The 19,645-nt window shown below is 35.6% G+C and overlaps 2 protein-coding genes across 5 annotated transcripts in view; one reads left to right on the forward strand and one right to left on the reverse strand.

Annotated features, from left to right (window-relative positions):
* The window catches only part of LOC104857679 (runt-related transcription factor 2-like), a 43,056-nt gene extending 27,628 nt beyond the window's left edge, over nt 1-15,428 (forward strand). The window contains 1 exon segment of the mRNA XM_019206583.1: nt 15,259-15,428. Coding sequence (XP_019062128.1) covers nt 15,259-15,317 — 59 coding nt within the window. The 3' untranslated portion in view covers nt 15,318-15,428.
* Supt3h (SPT3 homolog, SAGA and STAGA complex component) overlaps nt 1-19,570 on the reverse strand; it is a 372,704-nt gene extending 353,134 nt beyond the window's left edge. Inside the window, exons 1-2 of one of the 4 annotated variants that reach the window (XM_033766461.1) lie at nt 19,225-19,570; nt 8,906-9,006 (exon numbers count right to left, since the gene is read on the reverse strand). In XM_033766461.1, the coding sequence (XP_033622352.1) occupies nt 8,906-9,006; nt 19,225-19,449 (326 nt within the window). In that variant the 5' untranslated portion in view covers nt 19,450-19,570. Of the gene's footprint in view, nt 1-8,905; nt 9,007-16,128; nt 16,201-19,069; nt 19,197-19,224 lie in introns of those variants that run through there. The other 3 variants (XM_033766463.1, XM_033766462.1, XM_033766460.1) reach the window with 3 other exon arrangements.
* Nucleotides 19,571-19,645: the final 75 nt, after the last annotated feature.

A 19,645-nucleotide genomic window follows, 5' to 3' on the forward strand; every position in this document is an offset into this window, starting at 1 on the left:
AAAATGGATTAGATATTATATTGAATAGAAACTAAAAACCTGAAATATAAGAAAGTAGTACATGGAAATGTGTATTGAAACTGAGGATAGGACTTCAGGTCAAAGGCAGCAGCAACAAGATACATAAAACTGAGTAAGCCACATTAAAAATGAACACTCACAATGTTGTTGTTTTTTTTTAAATCACAGCCCATAAATCTTAAAGAAAACAAAAAATTTAAAAAGGAAGGAATGTCAAATATGAACAACAAATGGTCAAAGCATTTAATATGTATTAAAAGCCTTTAATAAACAATAGAAAAAACAAGAACTTGGTAAAATTGTGCTAAGAAAATGACCATACAACCACAAAAGAAGAAAATATAAAGAGCCAAAATAATTTCAAGCTCTGTAATCAAAAGCTGGTAAACAACTGTCTCCAGCACTAAATTGTTAGTGAGAATGAAATGGAGTATGACAAAAATGTTAATTAGTTCAACTTTCCTGAGCAAAAATTAAGTTAGTATCAAAAAAGCCTTTGGACCCAAACATTCTTTTAAAACTCTAAGGTAACAGGTATCAACATTTCCTTAGTCATGTTTGAATAATAAATAGTAGAAAAGCTGGAAGTAACCTAATGACTCAAGAAAGAATTAGTAACATGATAGATACACAGTGAAATATTATGGTCTAACACAAATGTTGATCATAATATAGTGAGAAAAAACAGGTACTAATTACAAAAGCACAGTAATGACAAAAATTACTAAGAACTTTTAAAAAAATCAACTCATATACATATATATCTTATGACTCCCCAATAATGGATTGACAGCTTTTCTGTTCTTTTTGCTTATCTGTATGAAGTTCTTATTATCTCTGATTCAGAAACCCCATTTAGTAGCAGCCAGTTTCTCTGAACAGGAAGTGGCTTTCTTTTGTTTATTAAGGCTTCCTAAGTTAATTGAACAATAACTACAAACTCCAGCAAGGCTTAAACACACTCAACTCCTCAACACTCTCTTCTATACGTTGCCAGGCAGAGCTTTCCAAGTGCTTTATAAAAAAATTCAAGCAAGTACAAAAATGTACCGTGTATTGGGGCCAGGAGTTTCGTTCAGTGACATCGTGCCTGCCTTGCAAGCCCAAGGACCTGAGTTCAATCCTTGGTACCAAAAAAGAATTAAAATTTACTGAATATAAAAGTGAAAAAAGACATAAGTGCTTATACATAGATAAACTCTTGAAGAATAAAAAGAATACAAGTTGTTACTCAAAAAGAAGATGCCAGGCAACAGGGGTCTTTAAATGTGTGAATTACTTATTAAAAACAAATTGAAAATAATTCTTATATGCTACAAAATGTGCATATTACTCAATGTTGGCAAGGCCTAAATATTTTATCAGTGAGATTGTAAGGCATCAGAGCCTTTAGGGAAGGTCATCAAAAACATTTAAAGTAAGTGTGCTTTCTGATCCATAAACACAACCTTTGAGAATCAGTCCTAAAGAAATATCCAGCCATATGCTCCATGACAAGTAGTTAGACTGTCAGGAAGTATTACAATGCTATTCCTAACACTAGAAAATTAAAAACATTATATTTAACAAGACATCATAATGGAATATAAACTAATGCAACTATAAAGTTAGTACTATATATTTATCAACATGTAAAGTCTTATATATTAAGACAAGTTACATAACAGTAATTATAATGCAAGTTTTGGTATTAATTTACTCTTTAATAAAAATTTTCAATGCATTGGAAAGGAAATGGAAAGACAAATACTAAAGCAGTAGCAAAACCTTAACTCAGGCAGTCTAAGAACTCCCTTATGATCTTTACAAATGTTCTGATTTCTTCTTTCCAAAATATAGCCTGACCTGCTTCTATAAAAAGGATAAAAAGACCACTTCTCTTAGAATAAAATGTTGATGTAACAATTCAATTACCATACCCATTACATTTCAAGACATTTTAATGAGGGCGGGGAGTTTTCTTAACATATAAAATCCACCAATACAGAAGTAAACCAAGATCTCCTGACTCTAAATCTGTGATCCTTTCAACTATTGCATGCTACCTTACTCTTAGATGTGGCCTTAGTTTTCTTTGTATCATTTGCCCATTAAAGTATTTACATTTTATTACAAATTCCAGCTAAGTGAAATTTCATTGTCTTTTAAAAATAAACACTCTCAGTTCACATACAAAAATATTATCAGTGCTTGGCTTAGAAATGAGTTTTAAAGCCCAGAGGTGTGGCACCTGTCTAGAATCCCAGCTACTAAGTGGGATGAGAGAAAAAGAGAGATACAAAGAGACAGAGAAAAGCAGAGACAAAGGGAGAAAGAGAGGGAGGGGAGAAAGGGTGGAGGGGAAGGGGAAAAAAAAAGAACTGAGTTGTACTCCAAGTGCGACGGTTTAGAGATAATGCTACACAAAAAGAATGTTACTCTTACTCAATACTAACTGACTGCCAGGCTAACCCCGTAAAATTTTTTTTTTTTTAAGGTTTGTTTTTTTTTTTGGTACCAGGGATTGAACTCAGGTCCTTGCGCTTGCAAAGCAGGCCACCGAACCATTGAGCTAAATCCCCGGCCCCCCTAAAATGTAATTTACCCCACTTCCCTATTAGATTTTGCCAACCAGTGTAATACAGTAATAGGTAGAAAGCCATAAAAGATTAATAACACTCTACCAGTCATGGCAAAGCTGGTCATAATGTGATTTAAGACAAACAAACATATCAAAAGTAAAAGAAGAAAGCAATCAGCCAAAAGTAACAGATAAGAATCAGTTTTCACAATTCTCTAAAAAATTGGTTTGTAGACACTGTTCTGTCCTAGGAAAACAAATATTCCACTTAGAAAACCTCAGCAACATTTTCTTAAAAGTTATGGTATTTTTAATTTTTTTTAAAGTTAATGTATGCATTTATATATTGAAATTATCACAGAATACGTCTTTTCCATTTGTTTGGCTGCAAAGTAAATTGTTTAAGTGTCTCACATTGAAAGCGAATAAAAAATGTGCTCTCATACACTTAAACATTGCCTTGAAACTGGAATCTATGAAAAGATTCATTCCTCTCTTAAGACTCTACCATTCTTTTCTAAAATTATGCTTTTCCAATCTAGAGTGTTTACATTCTACATCAACAGAATTTGTAATAAGGTGCTCAATACATAATCATAGATACCAAACTTTAATTTTCTACCCAAAACTACTAATTACCTACTGATAATATTTTCAGTATTGAAGGATCCATTTTTTACCCAGTCCTTTTTTACAGATTAATTCTGAATTTGGTACGTTTAAAGCCAAAAAGTTTTCAAAATCTCAGGCTAATAAAATAAACTGACAAGACACTAATTTTTACAGCAACCAGAAATTTTGCAAATCTAGCTACAGAAAAATGAGGACCCAAATTTGAGGGCATGGCAGTAGCATATCACCTGCATGCAAGAAGCCCCGGGTTCAAACCCCAGCCCATCCACTACACACAAAAAGAAAATTATTATCCTGGCATGATAATCCAGTACAGCACAATACCTTTGGAGCCATGGTCACAGAATTTCTAGGAAGGATAACTATAAATAGAATACATATACATATATACAAAAATATGTAAACACATTTCAATAATATTTATACTTTCTACAATGGAAAATGAACATAATATTAAGTCTACAATCAAATTTGACATGCCAACGTAGCTAAAAATTAACATCCTCAAACTTTTAAGGAATTACCGGACAATGACAATTTGAAAAAAAGGAGAAATTAATGACTGTGTCTAAAGGAGACATAAAGATCAATAGGTTACATAATACATAAAACATATTTTTCTATTTCAATAAAAATATATATGCAGGGCCAGGGATTTAGCTCAGCGGTTTGGAAGCCTGCCTTGCAAGCGCAAGGACCCAAGTTCAATCCCCGAAGGAATTACCGGACAATGACAATTTGAAAAAAAGGAGAAATTAATGACTGTGTCTAAAGGAGACATAAAGATCAATAGGTTACATAATACATAAAACATATTTTTCTATTTCAATAAAAATATATATGCAGGGCCAGGGATTTAGCTCAGCGGTTTGGAAGCCTGCCTTGCAAGCGCAAGGACCCAAGTTCAATCCCCGCGACAATGCAGTAGCTACTTGCTCCATATGCCTATTTAGCTTTAATTAAAATTAAATTAATAAAATTTAAAATTCAGTTGCTCAGTCACATTAACTTATTGAACACACTCAAAAGGTACACATGGTACAAACAACAAAAGCACAGAAATGGAAATTTCTATCACTATAGTAAGCTGTATTAGACAGCATGTTGTAATGTAATCAAATCCTTTTTTCTCTACAATTAGGAACTCCTTCCCATAAAATTGCAAATATTTCCTCCTGTACTTAAAACACTTTTTATGAACTTATCAATATGCTGACCATAATTACTTTTTAAAAGATTTTAACTATCAGCACAGAGTTTATTTACAAGGTGCTGTAACGCAATCTCATTTCTCTTCACATTAACCTTGTGAGGCATACAAGTGCACGATCTGAAATGGGTTCTGCAGAATGCAGAAGTGCTCAGATAGATGGTAGAAACCTGAATCATATGCTCCATCCCCCCTCAGAACACCTAGGGAAGCACCCAGGGACACAATGGACTATATGAACATTCACAAAAAAGGATAAGTGAAGACTATTTAAAAACTCCATATTAATCAGGACCTGCTTCTGCCATCAAATTGGTTAGAACAGGAATTCTCACCCTCCTGTGTATAAGAGCAACATAACTACAAATTTAGAAGGAGGGATCTGTGAGTTTTTACTTACTTTTCCCCCATACCAGGATCTGTATAAGGATTTCCATCACAGAATTCTCCAATGACCAGCTTCCTAAATTTCAAGAACTCATTTCTAAAACAGAGCAAAGTGTTTTTCTCCCTGGTAGTTATACAATTATGCTAAAATGAAAGGCCTACTTTTTATGAGAATTGATAGTGACAAATACAAAATCAAAATTTTATTTTGTCAAATTTATAAAATGACACTATTTTAAACACAGGCACTTAAATGGATCTAGAAGCTTAAATATTTCCTATTTCATTTCTGAAAAAAATAATATAACCAATTTTTATGACAGTACTTTCATGTTCTCTGTCTAGTTTTACAGAAGTTTTCACTTTCAGGAAAGACTGTGGCCAAATTTACATTACAACTTGAAAATCTTCACAATTATTATACTTATAAACAAGGGTTTATCTTAAAATATCCCAAACAAATACATTTTACAAAAAATATGTTTAAACACATTTTGGTGTAATTCAAGTATAAAGTGTTAAAATATAAAGACAGGCATTAAATATTTTACAGCAATGTGGCCATATTTTTGCCCCAAATTATGAAATATCACAAATTTGACATCTAATAAAGAATATATAACAACTATATGATTTTCATGAAAACTTACTCTTATCGCTTGGTTACTGATGTGCCCTTGCTAAATCTGTGATCAGGAATAGGAAACTGAAACAAATGCTATCATAATATGAAAATCGCAACTTAATTTAATATTTATTTTAAAAATAGATCTCATTATGGAGTAACTGAACAATTATTTAGCTTTCACATTATTTCATTACAGCATATTACATATAAAAAGGTAAAAGTTTATAAACTAAATTTTATCAATCAAACTAAAGATATTAATGACTGAAGTGTAGTTTAGTTAAGTGTTAGAAGTACTGATTCAGGGTGACTGTATAATCCAGGTTTGGCTACTGACAACAGGGTTATATTTGGTGAGTTACTCAACCTTTGTGCCTCAATTCCTCCATCTATAAATGGGGAAGAGCAGCATCTATTTTCCTGGGGCTAAATTAGGATTCATAAAATGTTGCATGGAAGCACTCAGGACAGCATACGTACGGTACACAGGTTGCTCCACAGCATTCCCTATCATCCCTGGTATTAATGAACCATCCTTGGCATTATAATGTAGCTGTTAGCACTTTCGACCTTCCAGAGCTTCTCTTTCCTTCACAGAGAAACAACATCTGAAGCAAACCTGTGTCAGCTTAAAAAGTAATACCTTACAAATAATTCATATATGTACACATCAGGGCTCCTTAAAGCCTGATAAAGGTAATAAGCAAGAAGCATACTTTCACAGCTCTTTTATACATACAACAATGCTGTAGTCTAGTACAGTAATGGATAAAATGCTATCCCAAAAATTCCCAAGAAGCCAACTTTACTGAGACATTTGTCCAATTTTGAACAAGCTGTGCTTGAGGCACTCATAGCACATTCTAAGAACACTGCAGGAAGTGTCAGAATACAGACCTAGAGGTGGAGGCTGACCCTGAGGAGGTATATCATTCCCTCCTGTGTATTGCATGGAATTGTTCACATCCTATTTCGTGACAAATCAGTTAGCTCTGTGCTCTTACCTACTGCTTCTATCAGTGCTCAATGACGGCTGATTTTTTAAAATTCGAAGTATTCATTTAAAAGAGTAAGTGTTACTGCATGTAAAGAAAACTAATTATAAAAACTTTTTTCAGGCTAGGGATTTAGATGGTTCCACTGACTGCCTCTCAGGCGCAAAGTCCCAAGTTTGATCCCTGGTCCCCCAAAAAAAATACTTTTTTTCAACTGGACACAGTGGTGCACACCCATAATCTCAGCTACTTAGATAGCTGAGGCAGGAGGATCACACAATAGAAACCAGCCTGAGCAACTTAGCAAGATGCTTTTTTTTTTTTTTAATTTAAAGACTAAAAATAAAAAAGGCTATGGAGATCTTAGTCTATGGTAAAGTACCTCTGGGTTCAATATGCAGTACCACAAAAAAGAAAAAAAAATTTCAGTTTGTGGACTTTACATAAAGATGAAATTTTCACTTTGAAGAATTCTTATAGTATAAAAATGTCCTTTTTTTTTAAATTTGGTTACAGAATTAATAAGCTACCAAGATGTGAAACTTAACATCATCAGCAGGTCTATAAACCTGACCAAGTAAAAAATGAAAAGACGAGAAATAGATAAATGGGTAAAATATGGGGGAGAGAGAGAGAGCAATAAAGACTTAAACATTGAAATTCTTAAATTTGTTATTTGCAATGTACACTAAAATGATTTCACATTCTAATTTACATATTATTTTAATTCTTAAGTTTAAAAACTTAAAAAACTTCCAGGTCCTTCCAACCAGTATTATGCAAAGAGCTATAATAAGGACCACACAGCAAATGTGCTCATTACATATCCTAGGTAATAAAGTAAGGGACAGCTGCTGTCATCCCGATCCACTAATAACCGTATGACTATTAATCCTCAATTTAAAATCTATAGATCCACTTTCTAGAGAGTGTTTTACCTATGGTATTTACTATTCATATTAAAATATGGCAAAGTCTATAAAGACCCTAACAGAACAGACTGGCTGCTAGTTCCATATTTAATAGCAAATCATGACAATTTCAGTTGTGATTGCCAACTGGATATCTTTCAAGTGAAATCAACATGGAAATGACACTTTTATTCATTTAGACACCAGGGAATTCATGAATACTGAATGGATGAGAAGATAGTAGCAGCAGAGGGCTGGAAAACAGCAATACAAATAGGCTTACAAGAACTTAACAGCAGCAGTAAAGTAAGGATTCACAGAATGAAATTCCTACAGCACAAAATAAACTTGGCAGCTTCAGTCTACACTTTCTCACTTGAAATAAACACATAAGCAAGGATCAAATGTATAATGATTGTAATTTCATATAATAGAATACTTAAAAATCTGATACCAACAGAAATTATTGGTAGATTAAAAGAGATCCCCCTAGTTTTGGCCCTATTTCCCATTCTGTGAAGAAATTCATAAGTGGAAAAAAAAATAACTTCAGACTCTAAATGATGAATGCTAACTACTAAGAGTGGCCTCACCATGAGGTCTGAAATAGAAGGAAAATGTACATTTCTTCCGGAGTCGTAGCCAACAATAACTTTTACATTCTGTATCCAGCTTAGGTACATTAGTTGAGAAGATGTTTGCAAAAGTATTTAATAAGAAAGTGCTGAATTTATTTTTATTTCTTCAGTATTGTTTTCTTTTTTGAACATTAATTTACTTTTTAAAATTTTTATTAGTACATGTTTGAATTACAAAATGTTTACATTCCTTGCAAGCAGTTGGTACATAATAATACACCTTAATTCTTTTTCATCACCATTCCTTCCCTCCATCTTGTGATCCCTATTTCTTCCTTTTTTTAAATGGCTTGAGGTTCTTCAAATGCATTAAGAACCTCTTCTAAATATGAATGACAGAAATACCACAGGTTTTTTTTTTATAGCAAATTGTTTCTATAGATCACAGGTCAAAGATCAGAAGTCAAAGGTTCAATCTCTGAATAAAGGTATTTTTTTAATGTTTCAAATTTTCTCCAACATTCTGAAATGCAGTAATTTCATATACTATCAAAACTGCAAACTAATTTAGGCTCCCAGAATTAAGATATTTGAGAAAAGTTGAAAACTTGTCTGAAAACATTTCAACAATCTAAAAATATAATCAGTCTCAAAATTTCTAAATTTAAAACACAGTAATAAAGAATCCATCACATTCAGGCAAATAACAATAACAACAAATATGTTTACATGATTATTCATTCTACCTTTTTAAAGGATGATCCTGTATTTCATTTTTCAAGCACAGTACATCATTGTAACATTTTTATCTAATTTTGCCTCTTTTGTACATGGCTATTTAAATGTTATCAGAGTTATTTCACTTCTACTGATAAAATACAAATTACTTCCAAGCTAAGTTTACAAATTATATTTCTATTGTTTTTCTTCAATGTAAATAAATTTAAAACAGCAACAGTCATAGTATCCAAGACATACTCACATCATACTTTGTAACTCGGCCGCAAAGCTGATAGCCTTCCCTGTACTTCTTCCACTACTCGAAGTGGCAGCAGACATTGGGCTAGCTGCAGTATTATTCATCTAAATAAAAATGAGAAATGAGGCTTACAAAGTGTACTTTACTATAAATAAATGCAAGAAAAAATTATAAATTATAAATTATAAATTACTTCCTGATAATTCCTGTTTTGTATGAATCTGATTTGCTTAATGTTCTTTACTGAAACAAAATTATGGTGGCAAAAAGTTGCTTAGTCATGTAAAATAGCAAACAAATTCTCTTGGATGATAATTCAATACGTATTCTATAGTACATATGTAGCAAACTATTAAAGTATTTTAAATCTCAGTGGTCTTAAACATGTGTTCTAGGGAGCCTTAATATTAGTGATTCTTGGGCCGGGGATTTAGCTTAGTGACATGGCACCTGCCTTGTAAGTGCAAGGTCCTGAGTTCAATCCCTAGTCCCACAAAAAATAACAAGAATAATGATAGCAATTATGATACACACACACACACACACACACACACACACACACAAATTCTTCAGGGCTAGCTACCAGTGGCCACTAAACAGTCAGTTTAGCACACATGAATGACCAGTTTCATCCAGGCCACCAAAACAATCTGAATTTCTATTTTATATACGAAAGTTCCAAGTAAGACTTCACTTAATGAAAGTTTTACAGTTCTAAGGTACAAAATTACAGAACTACAGCATAATCTCATCCCTACATGAACCAAAGTCTAAAAGACAAAGTCAGTATATCAGAAGTAAGCATTTTTATATTCTATAATCTCATAGGTAAAACAACTTTTCCAATTTGAAATGTAACCTTTTCCCCAAAACTAGATGCCAATTCTTATATATGTCATTTCATTTTATGCATATGGCATTAAACAAGAATTAGTAGCCAGGTGTGGTGGTACACATCTGTAATCCCAATACTCTGACACACTGAGATAAGAAAATCCTAAATTTGAGCCCAGCCTGGGCAATTCAGCAAGGCCTTGTCTCAAAATAAAAAACTTTAAAAAGGGCTGGGACTGTAGCTCAGCACAAAGGCTCTGGGGTCAATCTCCCAATACAGGGAAAAAAGAACAGAAAAAAAAAACCAACAGAAATTAGTCAAAATAACATTAATATAAAATCTTCAAAGTAGAGCCTCAACTACTACACAGTAAGTTACTTGATAAATGGTATTACCTCATACATACATGTAAACTTTGCAGTATTATAAACTTTCTTAAAAATACTTTTAAACCAGGCATCGTGGCACACACCTGTAATCCCAGAACTGAGAGGCTGAGGCAGGAGCAATGTAAACTCTAGCTCAGTCTAAGCAATCTAGAGAGATGATGTCTCAAAATAAAGAATAAAGGAGTTGGAAATATAGCTTAGTGTGAAGGCCATGGGTTCAATCCCTAGTACTACAAATAAACAAAAATTTAAAAAATAATGCAGATTCTAAAGAACAGAAGAAATGGTAAGACAAAGCAATTGAGAGAATTTACCACCCAAGTTAAGAGAGTGGGCTCCAGAGCTGCTACCATGCAAAAGGCTACTGTCTGCCCTTGAGTCAGGAGGCAAGGCAGGAGCAGAGCAAAACTTTAATACTGTGCTGACTTAAGGGACATCTTGCCCAGGAAGCTGATTCAAAGGCAGCTTACAGAAAAAATAATCAGAGTGGTGTGCACCTTTCCATGGATGGAATGTTTTGACCATTAAATGAGGCCCATCTAATCCTGATCACCTCGTCAAGATCCTTATTTCCTGAACCCATTCTTGTCACTGATTACCTTGTCCACATGCTGGTCCTAACCCATTACACAAGGTACAGGTGACAGCTGCTGCCTCAAAGCCCTCTTGCTCATCACCAAATTCACAGTAAAGAAAGAAAACATCCTTTATTAGATTAGTGTGGATGATGAAGGTCAAGAGAGACTCAGAGGAGAGATGAAATCTGGTCTCAGTGCTCAGCTTCAGACTGAGACTGCCTTGGTTCAATTCCCAGAAAGTTACTATACTTAATTTCTCCATGCTTGTTTCATCTATAAAATGGGATCAATGGTCCCCACCCCGAGGGTTGTTGTGAGTATTAAATGAGTTAACATATATAAAAAATTCAGAATAATACCTAGCACACAATAAATGTTAACTATGGAAATAATATCAAGATCTTTAAGAATTCCCCCTTCTTGCCAGGCATAGCGTTACATGCCTATAAATCCCACACTCCGAGAGGCTGAGGCAGGAAATTGGAAAGTTCGAACCCAATCACGGCGATTTAAGTGAGATCCTGCCTCAAAATATAAAATCTCAAAAAAAAAAAAAAAAGATGAAATTTCAGCTCAGTGTGTAGGCCCTGGTTTCAGCCTCCAGAACAACCAAAGAAAGAAAGAAAAAAAAAAACTGTTCCTTCTTGATCTGCTAAAAGCTTTTATATAAATTTAGGTCCCTTTATTTCACAATCATGAAAGTTTTAAAAACTTGAATTCTAAAAGATCTCAATGTAATTCAACAAATTAAGCAGCACTCTTACAGAATAAGTTACCTTTTCACTGTTGATATCACAACTACTAGTCACTCTAACTTTTGCTGACTCCCACACTCTGGTAAGTTGCATGAAGCCAAAATTCTCCTGTTTTCCCTTTTCCTTTTGTTCTGCTTTGGTCCTCTATGAACCCCATCTATATGGTCTCTCCTCCCACCTCGATTCATTCCCCATATTCTCAAATTTATCTTCATAACATATCCCTCTAATCTGCCCATAGTTGTGGGTAATGATACAGTTTACAAAGAGAACCGGGAGGGTTGAGCCCCATAGAGGCTAGAGAACAAGCCACTACTGACCACTCCCTGAGATGGCCCTGACAGAAAGTTTCTAAGAAGGAAACAAGAGAAGGTCTTAAATACTCCAATACCCTTTCTGGCCTGGTCTGGGGGCCCTAAGAGCCAGGTTAAACCTATTACACAAAGAACACAAGACCACACAAACAGAAGGAAACATTTCCACTCAAGTTAAGCTGAAACCCAAAATTCTAAAGCCATCACTTCTTTCAAGCCTAAACTTTTGAAGTTACTACTTTTTTCCACAAATAAGATATGAAAAGAAAAATTACCTGTTGACACTTGGGCTAAAAATATTATACTATCAGTCCAGGGATGGTGAAAAATAGATGGGAAACCAAGGTCTTAAGCAGCAATCCAGCAGAATCAGGACAAAATGTTCCAAAAAATCAACAGAAAAAGAAGAGTACAGATTTCTAAAGAACCTTAGACAATGTTCTTCTGAGAGCGACAAAGAAATCTTAAAGAAAACATTAAAGATGTTACACTGAGCTGCTACAGCCCCAGCCCTTTTTTTATTTGAGACAGTATCTTTCTCTAACTTTATTAAATTGCCCACGCTGGGTTCAGACTTGCAATTCTCCTGTCTCAGCCTTCCAGAGTACTGAGGTTACAGAAGTGGGCCCCCACACCCAGCCAATTATCCTGTTTTATCGCTCACTGAAGAGGATACTTAATAAAGCAAATTCATATTAAAACCACTGCTCTGGGCTGGGATGTAGCTCAAAGGCACTTTCCTAAGGTGCACAAGGCCCTAGGTTCCATCTCCAGCACCACAGGAAAGGGGGAAAAAAAAAAGCTTTCTTTTCTTCAGTTGTCTCCCTGCCACAAATGTTTCACATCAAGAATATTTATTGGTAAGAGGTAAAGGGTCCCAGTCCTAGTCTATTATAACCATGATCATCCTTTCACAGTCAAGTTACTTAATTCTTAAATCAAACAGGTGAATATCATTTTTCTTGACATCATGAGCTGATAGTTCATTACACTCTTTAAAATAATTATTTCCTGTACCCACATTTTGTTTGAAGATTTAGATAATTAACTTCTTTAGACATTAACTTCTTTACACATCAAAGTCCTATCATTCTGATGCTTTATTTCCTTTCTTCCAGACATTAAAAAGTCTGTTAAAAGCAGAAGCACTCAAGTCAATTTTCTCTAATAAATACAGTTAACATGGAACTGAAAACCTACTGTAATCTTCTCAATGGGTTAATGTACTACAGTTGTTTCAGCTTTCAATTCATATGCAGCTGTTTGCCATATTTTACAAAATGAATTCAGATGTGCAGATTGGGACCTAGATTATTTCAACATGCCACAGTTTAAATGTGAACCCAAGGAGTAAGTTCATTTCTGATTAATACTATGTAAACTTGATCACTAAACCAATAGCCAATACAATGTCACACCTGCAAAATACTATTCTAGAGGAAAAAAATTTAATTATCTTTTAATTTAAAGCAGTGGAGGTTAAGGGTATTGCTTTCTTCAGAAAATACTGCTACCCCCAAAAAAATCTTATTGTAGTGAAGTCATACATCACAAAAAGTGAACCATGCAAAATGCAAGGAACATGTCACAGGGTTTCCATATAGAGGTCACATTTTGGGTGACTGTCCAAAAAAGAAATAACATGAGAAATATCTCTAAGCTTAGAAGACCTCAAAGAATTGGGAATCTTACCACTAGTTTCTGCATCCTCTAAGCAATATCAAAATCTAGACTGTGAAATTGATTAGCTTATTAATTAAAAGATAAAGGAATTAATTTTCACTTCTACTGTATCACTGCTGAGGAAAACTAATGCAGACATATGTACTGATTGAGCATCTACAGTTTCAATTGTAATCATTCATAACCTGAACATCTCACATAATGTAAGCTAATGAAAACTTTTACATTTAAAACATTTTCATAAATAACAAAAGGCAGAAAAGTAATTATGGTCCAGCCAACACTATTATACACTGCATTTTAGTACTGCTATATAAAAACTCAAGTTATGTCATAATCTAAATTTCTATGGATGTGAAAAATAATACCAAATGGCCAATCATTAAAAATGCAAAAAAAAATTAAAAGTCCAAAATATCTGTAAAATTCTACAACTAGTGTTTAGGACACCACAATGGTAATTCCATATACAGTATTAATATATACTCCCTTTCAAGTGGACTTTGGAAGTTTTTTTTAAAACCTGGTTTTTAAACTTGTTTATCAAACCACCCCTTTTTCACAGCAGCTAAATCATTCAGTATCTCCCAAACCACAGCATGCTCTTTTGCACCCTTCCAGGGTTCTACCTGCAGTTATATCATGAAACAATACAACACCTCTCAATCCAGAAGACCCTAACCCCTCTCATCATTCCCTCCTACACAACTATAAAGAACCCTCCTTTTTCTTAACTTACCACTTATATTGGCCCAATATTAATTATTTTAGTGCGTGTTAATTATTGTAGTTTAATAGTAAACTTCTGCCCCACATCAAATCCCTGCTCCACCTACTTGCCGATGGTAGCATCTTCCTAATCCAGAGAAATACAAGCTTCCACTTAGTAAGGGCTCCACTCTCTACCAATGGTACTGTAACCTCCCTGAATCCCCTCTTACAATAACAACAGCCTGGCACCATCTTTACAGGCAATAGCACCTGTGCTTTGAGTTATTCATTCATTACCCCTAAATGGGCACCTACTACAGGTCAAACACAGGGCAGGGGATTTAGCTTGGTGCTTCTGCTGCCTGCCTTGCAAGTGCAAGGACCACAGTTCGATCCCCAGTGCAAAAAAAAAAAGTATATCAGTACAGGTTAAACACAGAACAGTAAGCTAGGGATATGGTGACACATAAGCCAAACAAAAACGAAATACATTATAACACCAGAAACAAGAACATATGCAAATATATATTTTCATTAGTCTCACATTAACTTTCTATTTAATGTGCTTCCATATTCAGTACCTTCTTATGCAAAAATTCAATTTCAAAATGGGTGTGGTAATCCCAGGACTCCGGGAGGGAGGCAATTTAGAGTGCAACCTGAGTGATTTAGCTAGACTCTGTTACAAAATTTTTTTTGTTTTGTTTCGTTTTTGTTTTTTTTTTGGTACCGGGGATGGAACTCGGGTCCTTGTGCTTGCGAGGCAGGCCACCGAACAGCTGAGCTAAATCCCCGGCCCAAAATTTTTTTAAACATTTAAAGGGCTGGAGATGTAGCTCAGTACAAAGGCTCTGTTCAATACCCAATTCTACAGGAAGAAAAGGAAGGAAGGAGGGAGGAAGGGAAGGGGGGAGAAAGGAAGGGAAGGAAGGAAGGAGGGAGGGAAGGAAGGAGGTTTTAGACAGATAATCAACTATAACAAACAAAAACATAATGATGAAAATCTGTGGGAGGGGGACCAAAAACACATGAGCAGACTTCAGACTACAGTTTGACATTCACTAATTTCATCCAAATCCCTCATTTTTCAGGTGAGGAAACTGCAGTCCAGAGGGGTTTCTTGAACTGCCCAAGGACACACCATATTTAGTGATACAAGCTGGGACCAAAACTGAGGTCCCCCTGACTCCTGGTCCAGAGTTCCTTCTACTGTACATGAGGAACATACAAATAAAAGGTTACCACAGTTAACTCACAAGACCTCCACAATGTGTTTGTCAAAGTGAATTTTGTTGTGAAATATCTGCCTACATCCAACCATAGTGGGCTCTGGAGTTCAAAAACAGTCTCTGACACTGAACCATGTAACCTTGGGCAAGTCATGGCACCTCTCTGCCTAGTTCCCTCATCTTTAAAATGCAATCTAAAATACTCCTTTCACTGGTTACATGAAACAATATACATGAAGCATTTAGGACAGGAGCTGGTCCATAAAAAGCCCTCAGTTCATGTGAACAACAATGACAAAATGAATCCAAGGAAAAACCACAGCTTTCTGAAACACTGCACAAAGGATTATAATTAAGCACATTGCTTATTCTCAAAGAAACACTTTTGTAACATAAACTAAGATATATAGGCCTCAGTCATAAAACTGCCATAACATTTAAAATAGCAAAGCATGTGTTGTTTTTTAAATAATTTATATTTGTAAAGTATTTTTTAGATAAACTCATAATTTTTTAAATTTACTGCCTTGTGAATTCAATGAATACAGCACTTTTCTAGTAAAACATACCATCTTCCAGATAATGTGCTTTTTTCATGTTCAATATCTTTAACTTTCAATATCCACCTATTAGCTAGTACTAGGTACTACCAGAGGCAGAAGTGTAGTGCAAAAACACCTAACAGACCATACCAGAAAGTCATAAGGACCCCATATAGCAATGATGGCAAACCTTTTAAAGCTTTCGATGACAAAAACAGCCAGCCCTCTGTGGCACCAGTGTGACAGGTTCACCATCACTGACCTATAAGATGGGGTGACACGCCAGGATAAATAACTGAGACACAGGAATCAGCATAGTGGATGGAACACAGCAAGTAACCAAAAAAACCCTTAAGCAGGACTAGGAGTTGTTTTGTGCAGAGAATACACTGTAACCACATCGGTAAATCACCATTATTGTGATTTAAGAATATTATTTGTATTTTTGGAAAATGCTGGTTTTACTAAGGGTGCTATGTTACACACTATTCTGTAACCCAAAACGTACAACAATTTTCGCAGATTTAGAGTCATTCTTCACTGAAAATAGTAGGTACACAAGGTGAAATAAAACAATTAAATATAAAAATGTTTGTAAAACAAAGCAACCATTTATAAATGTAATTTTAATTTGATGCTCACCAATAATCCTGGTGAAAAAAATACTAATTCCATTTTATAATTAGGAAGTTCAGGCTCAAAAAAGTGAAATACCACTACTGAAATCACAGAGAGAATAGAGCCGAAAGGGCAGAAGCTAGGTTTTGCATGAGACTTTAAGTACTCTTTCCATGCTGCATCCTCAGAACACTAATACCTTCAAGTTCTAATTTTCAATAAACTTCAAGCAATAGTAACTAGCATTATGAAGCTGCATTCATGGGTCACCTCACTGAACCTTTACGAGCATAGAAATAGATGCTATTACTATCTTATTTTATGAGAGGGAGCTGACACTTCTTAGAAAGATAAAATAATTTGCTTCAAATCACATAAGCAGCAGAGTAAGGGATCAAATCAAGTGTGTCTGGCTCTTAATAAAATATTTCATTATAGTTTAAATTCCATTAACACAACTATTCATTTGGCTGAATTATTACTTAAGTGAGCTATAAGTAAAATCGTTCTCTAGCATTCTAATACATAGCAAATAGATTTCAGATTGATTTCCTTATTCAACCTCACCATAAAATAAAACAGACATTATCTGAACACAAATAATAACAAATTTAACTGACAGGGCCTTTCTTTGCAGCCCCTACACCAAAAGATCTTTTTCCCCTACCCAGGAAGAACCAAAAAGCAAGCTGCCCAAGATTTCTATCCAAAGTAAAACCTTTAAATTATTAGTGGCTTCAGTGAATAAGTCACTAATCAGTCCTTTGTGTGTGGAACGTAGTGGGGACTGAACCCAGAGCTGTCACACTGAGCTACACTCCAGCCCCCTCCCCGACTTTTAGACAAGTTCTCCCTAAATTGTCAGACAGTGCTTAAACCAGCCATCCTCCTTCCTCGGGCTTCCACAGTGTTGGGATTACAAGTGTTTGCCACACACATCCAGGGCACTGAGTCTCATTCCCTATATCTATTATTTTAGAACAAAAGAAGTAACTCTGTCACTGTTTCAGAGCAAAGTATATTTCTGCAATATAGTTAATCCTCCTAAAATTGTGTATTATGAATTTCAATAAGCCTAGAAGTATGGTCACTATGTGATTATGTGGTCCCAACTAGGATAATTTCGACAGATGAAAGGGGCCATATTAATAACTATGCTGGGGCAGCCTTTTAACCACACCTGTCCCAGAAAATTTAAGTCAAAGACACTGTACACAAGCCCCCATTCTGATGTAACTTAATCTTTAAGTGACTGTTCCAGATCTAATGATTATCTTCAGCCTTAAGACCAAGGGCACGATTTTACAAATACCATGCCAGAGTTAAGAGCACCAACCATAAGAAATGTTTTTTTTCTAAAATTTTACTTTCCAGGGTTGGAGTTGTAGCTCAGTGGTAGGGCACATGCTTAGGATGTTTGAGCCCTGCGTTCAATTCCCAGCGTTACAAAAATTTTTAAATTTTTTAAAGCTTTGCTTTAAAGCTTGACTTTATAAATACTTGCTTGAAAAAGAAAAATACATTTCAAGGAAAGTAACTGCGAAAAAAACCATCACATTTTACATATTTCGCTAGATTTGATAACAACAAAATTACTAAAATACTATCCCAATGCTCAAAGGTTATTACTATAATTCACCAAATTGATTACACAAAAGGCTTAAAAACAAAAGAAGCACCATCTTCCAAACAAAAAAAGCTTCAAGAGTTGGAAAATCATCATTTTGTTTAGTTTTTAGTGAGAAAAGTGGAAATCCATGATCACAATACAGTACATTGATTAAGGAAAACTCTAGTTAGCCTTGTGATGGCTCTTCAGCTAAACCTGGCAGGAGCTGCACAACCTAGGAGTCAGAAGAATGCACTGCTTTAATTTGCCAAGCTGTAAATAAACACTAACAGATGCATGCTCTGAACTACAGTATTTGAATAAAAGGCTTATTTGAATATAATTATGAATCTTTTAAGGCAACAAAGTTCCAAGAGAAGGCCTCTGATTTAAAACTCAACCAAATCAAAACGTTTGAAGGGTTCTCAAAATTTACACCTATACTATTTCACGCAGTGGCCACTAGCCAAATGTGGCCATTTAAACTCAGATTTATTAATGAAATCAGATATTCAGTTCAATGGCACTTGCCACATTTTAAGAGCCACTTGTGCCTGGTGGCTGCCATACTGGGCCACACACAGAGTGTATAACACTTCCACCATAGAAAGCACGGTTGTGGACCTAGACACTTTGTCTGGATATCCCAAGACAAGAAACCTGCAACACCACGATGAAGAGCACTGCTTTTGCAAAATACTATCAAAAGGTGTTCCTCACGGTCAATCAAATTCAACCTCTTTGGAACATTCATCAGAAATTCTACCAGTCCTTTCAAGTAAGTCTTTGCAGAGGTCTTCTCCTCTCAGATAAACACTTTTTCTAAAATGACATGGTTAAAAGTTTAAATTCCTGCTGACCGACGGAGATATGGTAGTTTATCCACACGCACAGAAATAATAACCTTGTGTCCCGGATCCTCTCCGGGTGTCCGTGTAACATTCCACTATCCCCCTAACTTCACTCACATTATCAGGCCCGGGGTCCTGACTGTTAATGGGGGGGGGGAGAACCACACTCGTTCTGAACTCCTAAAGCATGGATATAAAAAATAATTACCAAGTGTGGGGGGGATGTGACCACAGACCCAGCACTCAGGAAGTCTGAGGCAGGAGGATCACGAGTTCTGGCCCCTAAAGGGCAACTTGGCGAGGATCTACCTAAAAATTTAAAAATAAGAAAGGGCTGGGGGATGTAATTCAGTGCGAAGGTCCTGGGTTCAATCCCCAGGACCCGGAGGGAAAAAAAAAGTAATCTCAAGCAGGGGGCGTGGCGAATGTGCATCGTGTAACCAGAACCGCGGTCTTGAACCAGGCATATTCTGGGCCCATTTTACAAACCCAAACAGCGGGCAAAGAACCTAAAAGGGGCTCCCCGGAGGTCATGGTGAGGGGCCTCCTCCCCCGCGGGCGCCTCTTCGTCGCGAACGCCCCTAACTCTCCTCCCGCGCTTGGCCCCAACCCGCCGCGCGGCCCCGCCG

The sequence above is a fragment of the Fukomys damarensis genome, unplaced genomic scaffold, assembly GCF_012274545.1.
Source record: "Fukomys damarensis isolate Sample0158 unplaced genomic scaffold, DMR_v1.0_HiC HiC_scaffold_20, whole genome shotgun sequence".
NCBI lineage: Eukaryota > Metazoa > Chordata > Mammalia > Rodentia > Bathyergidae > Fukomys > Fukomys damarensis.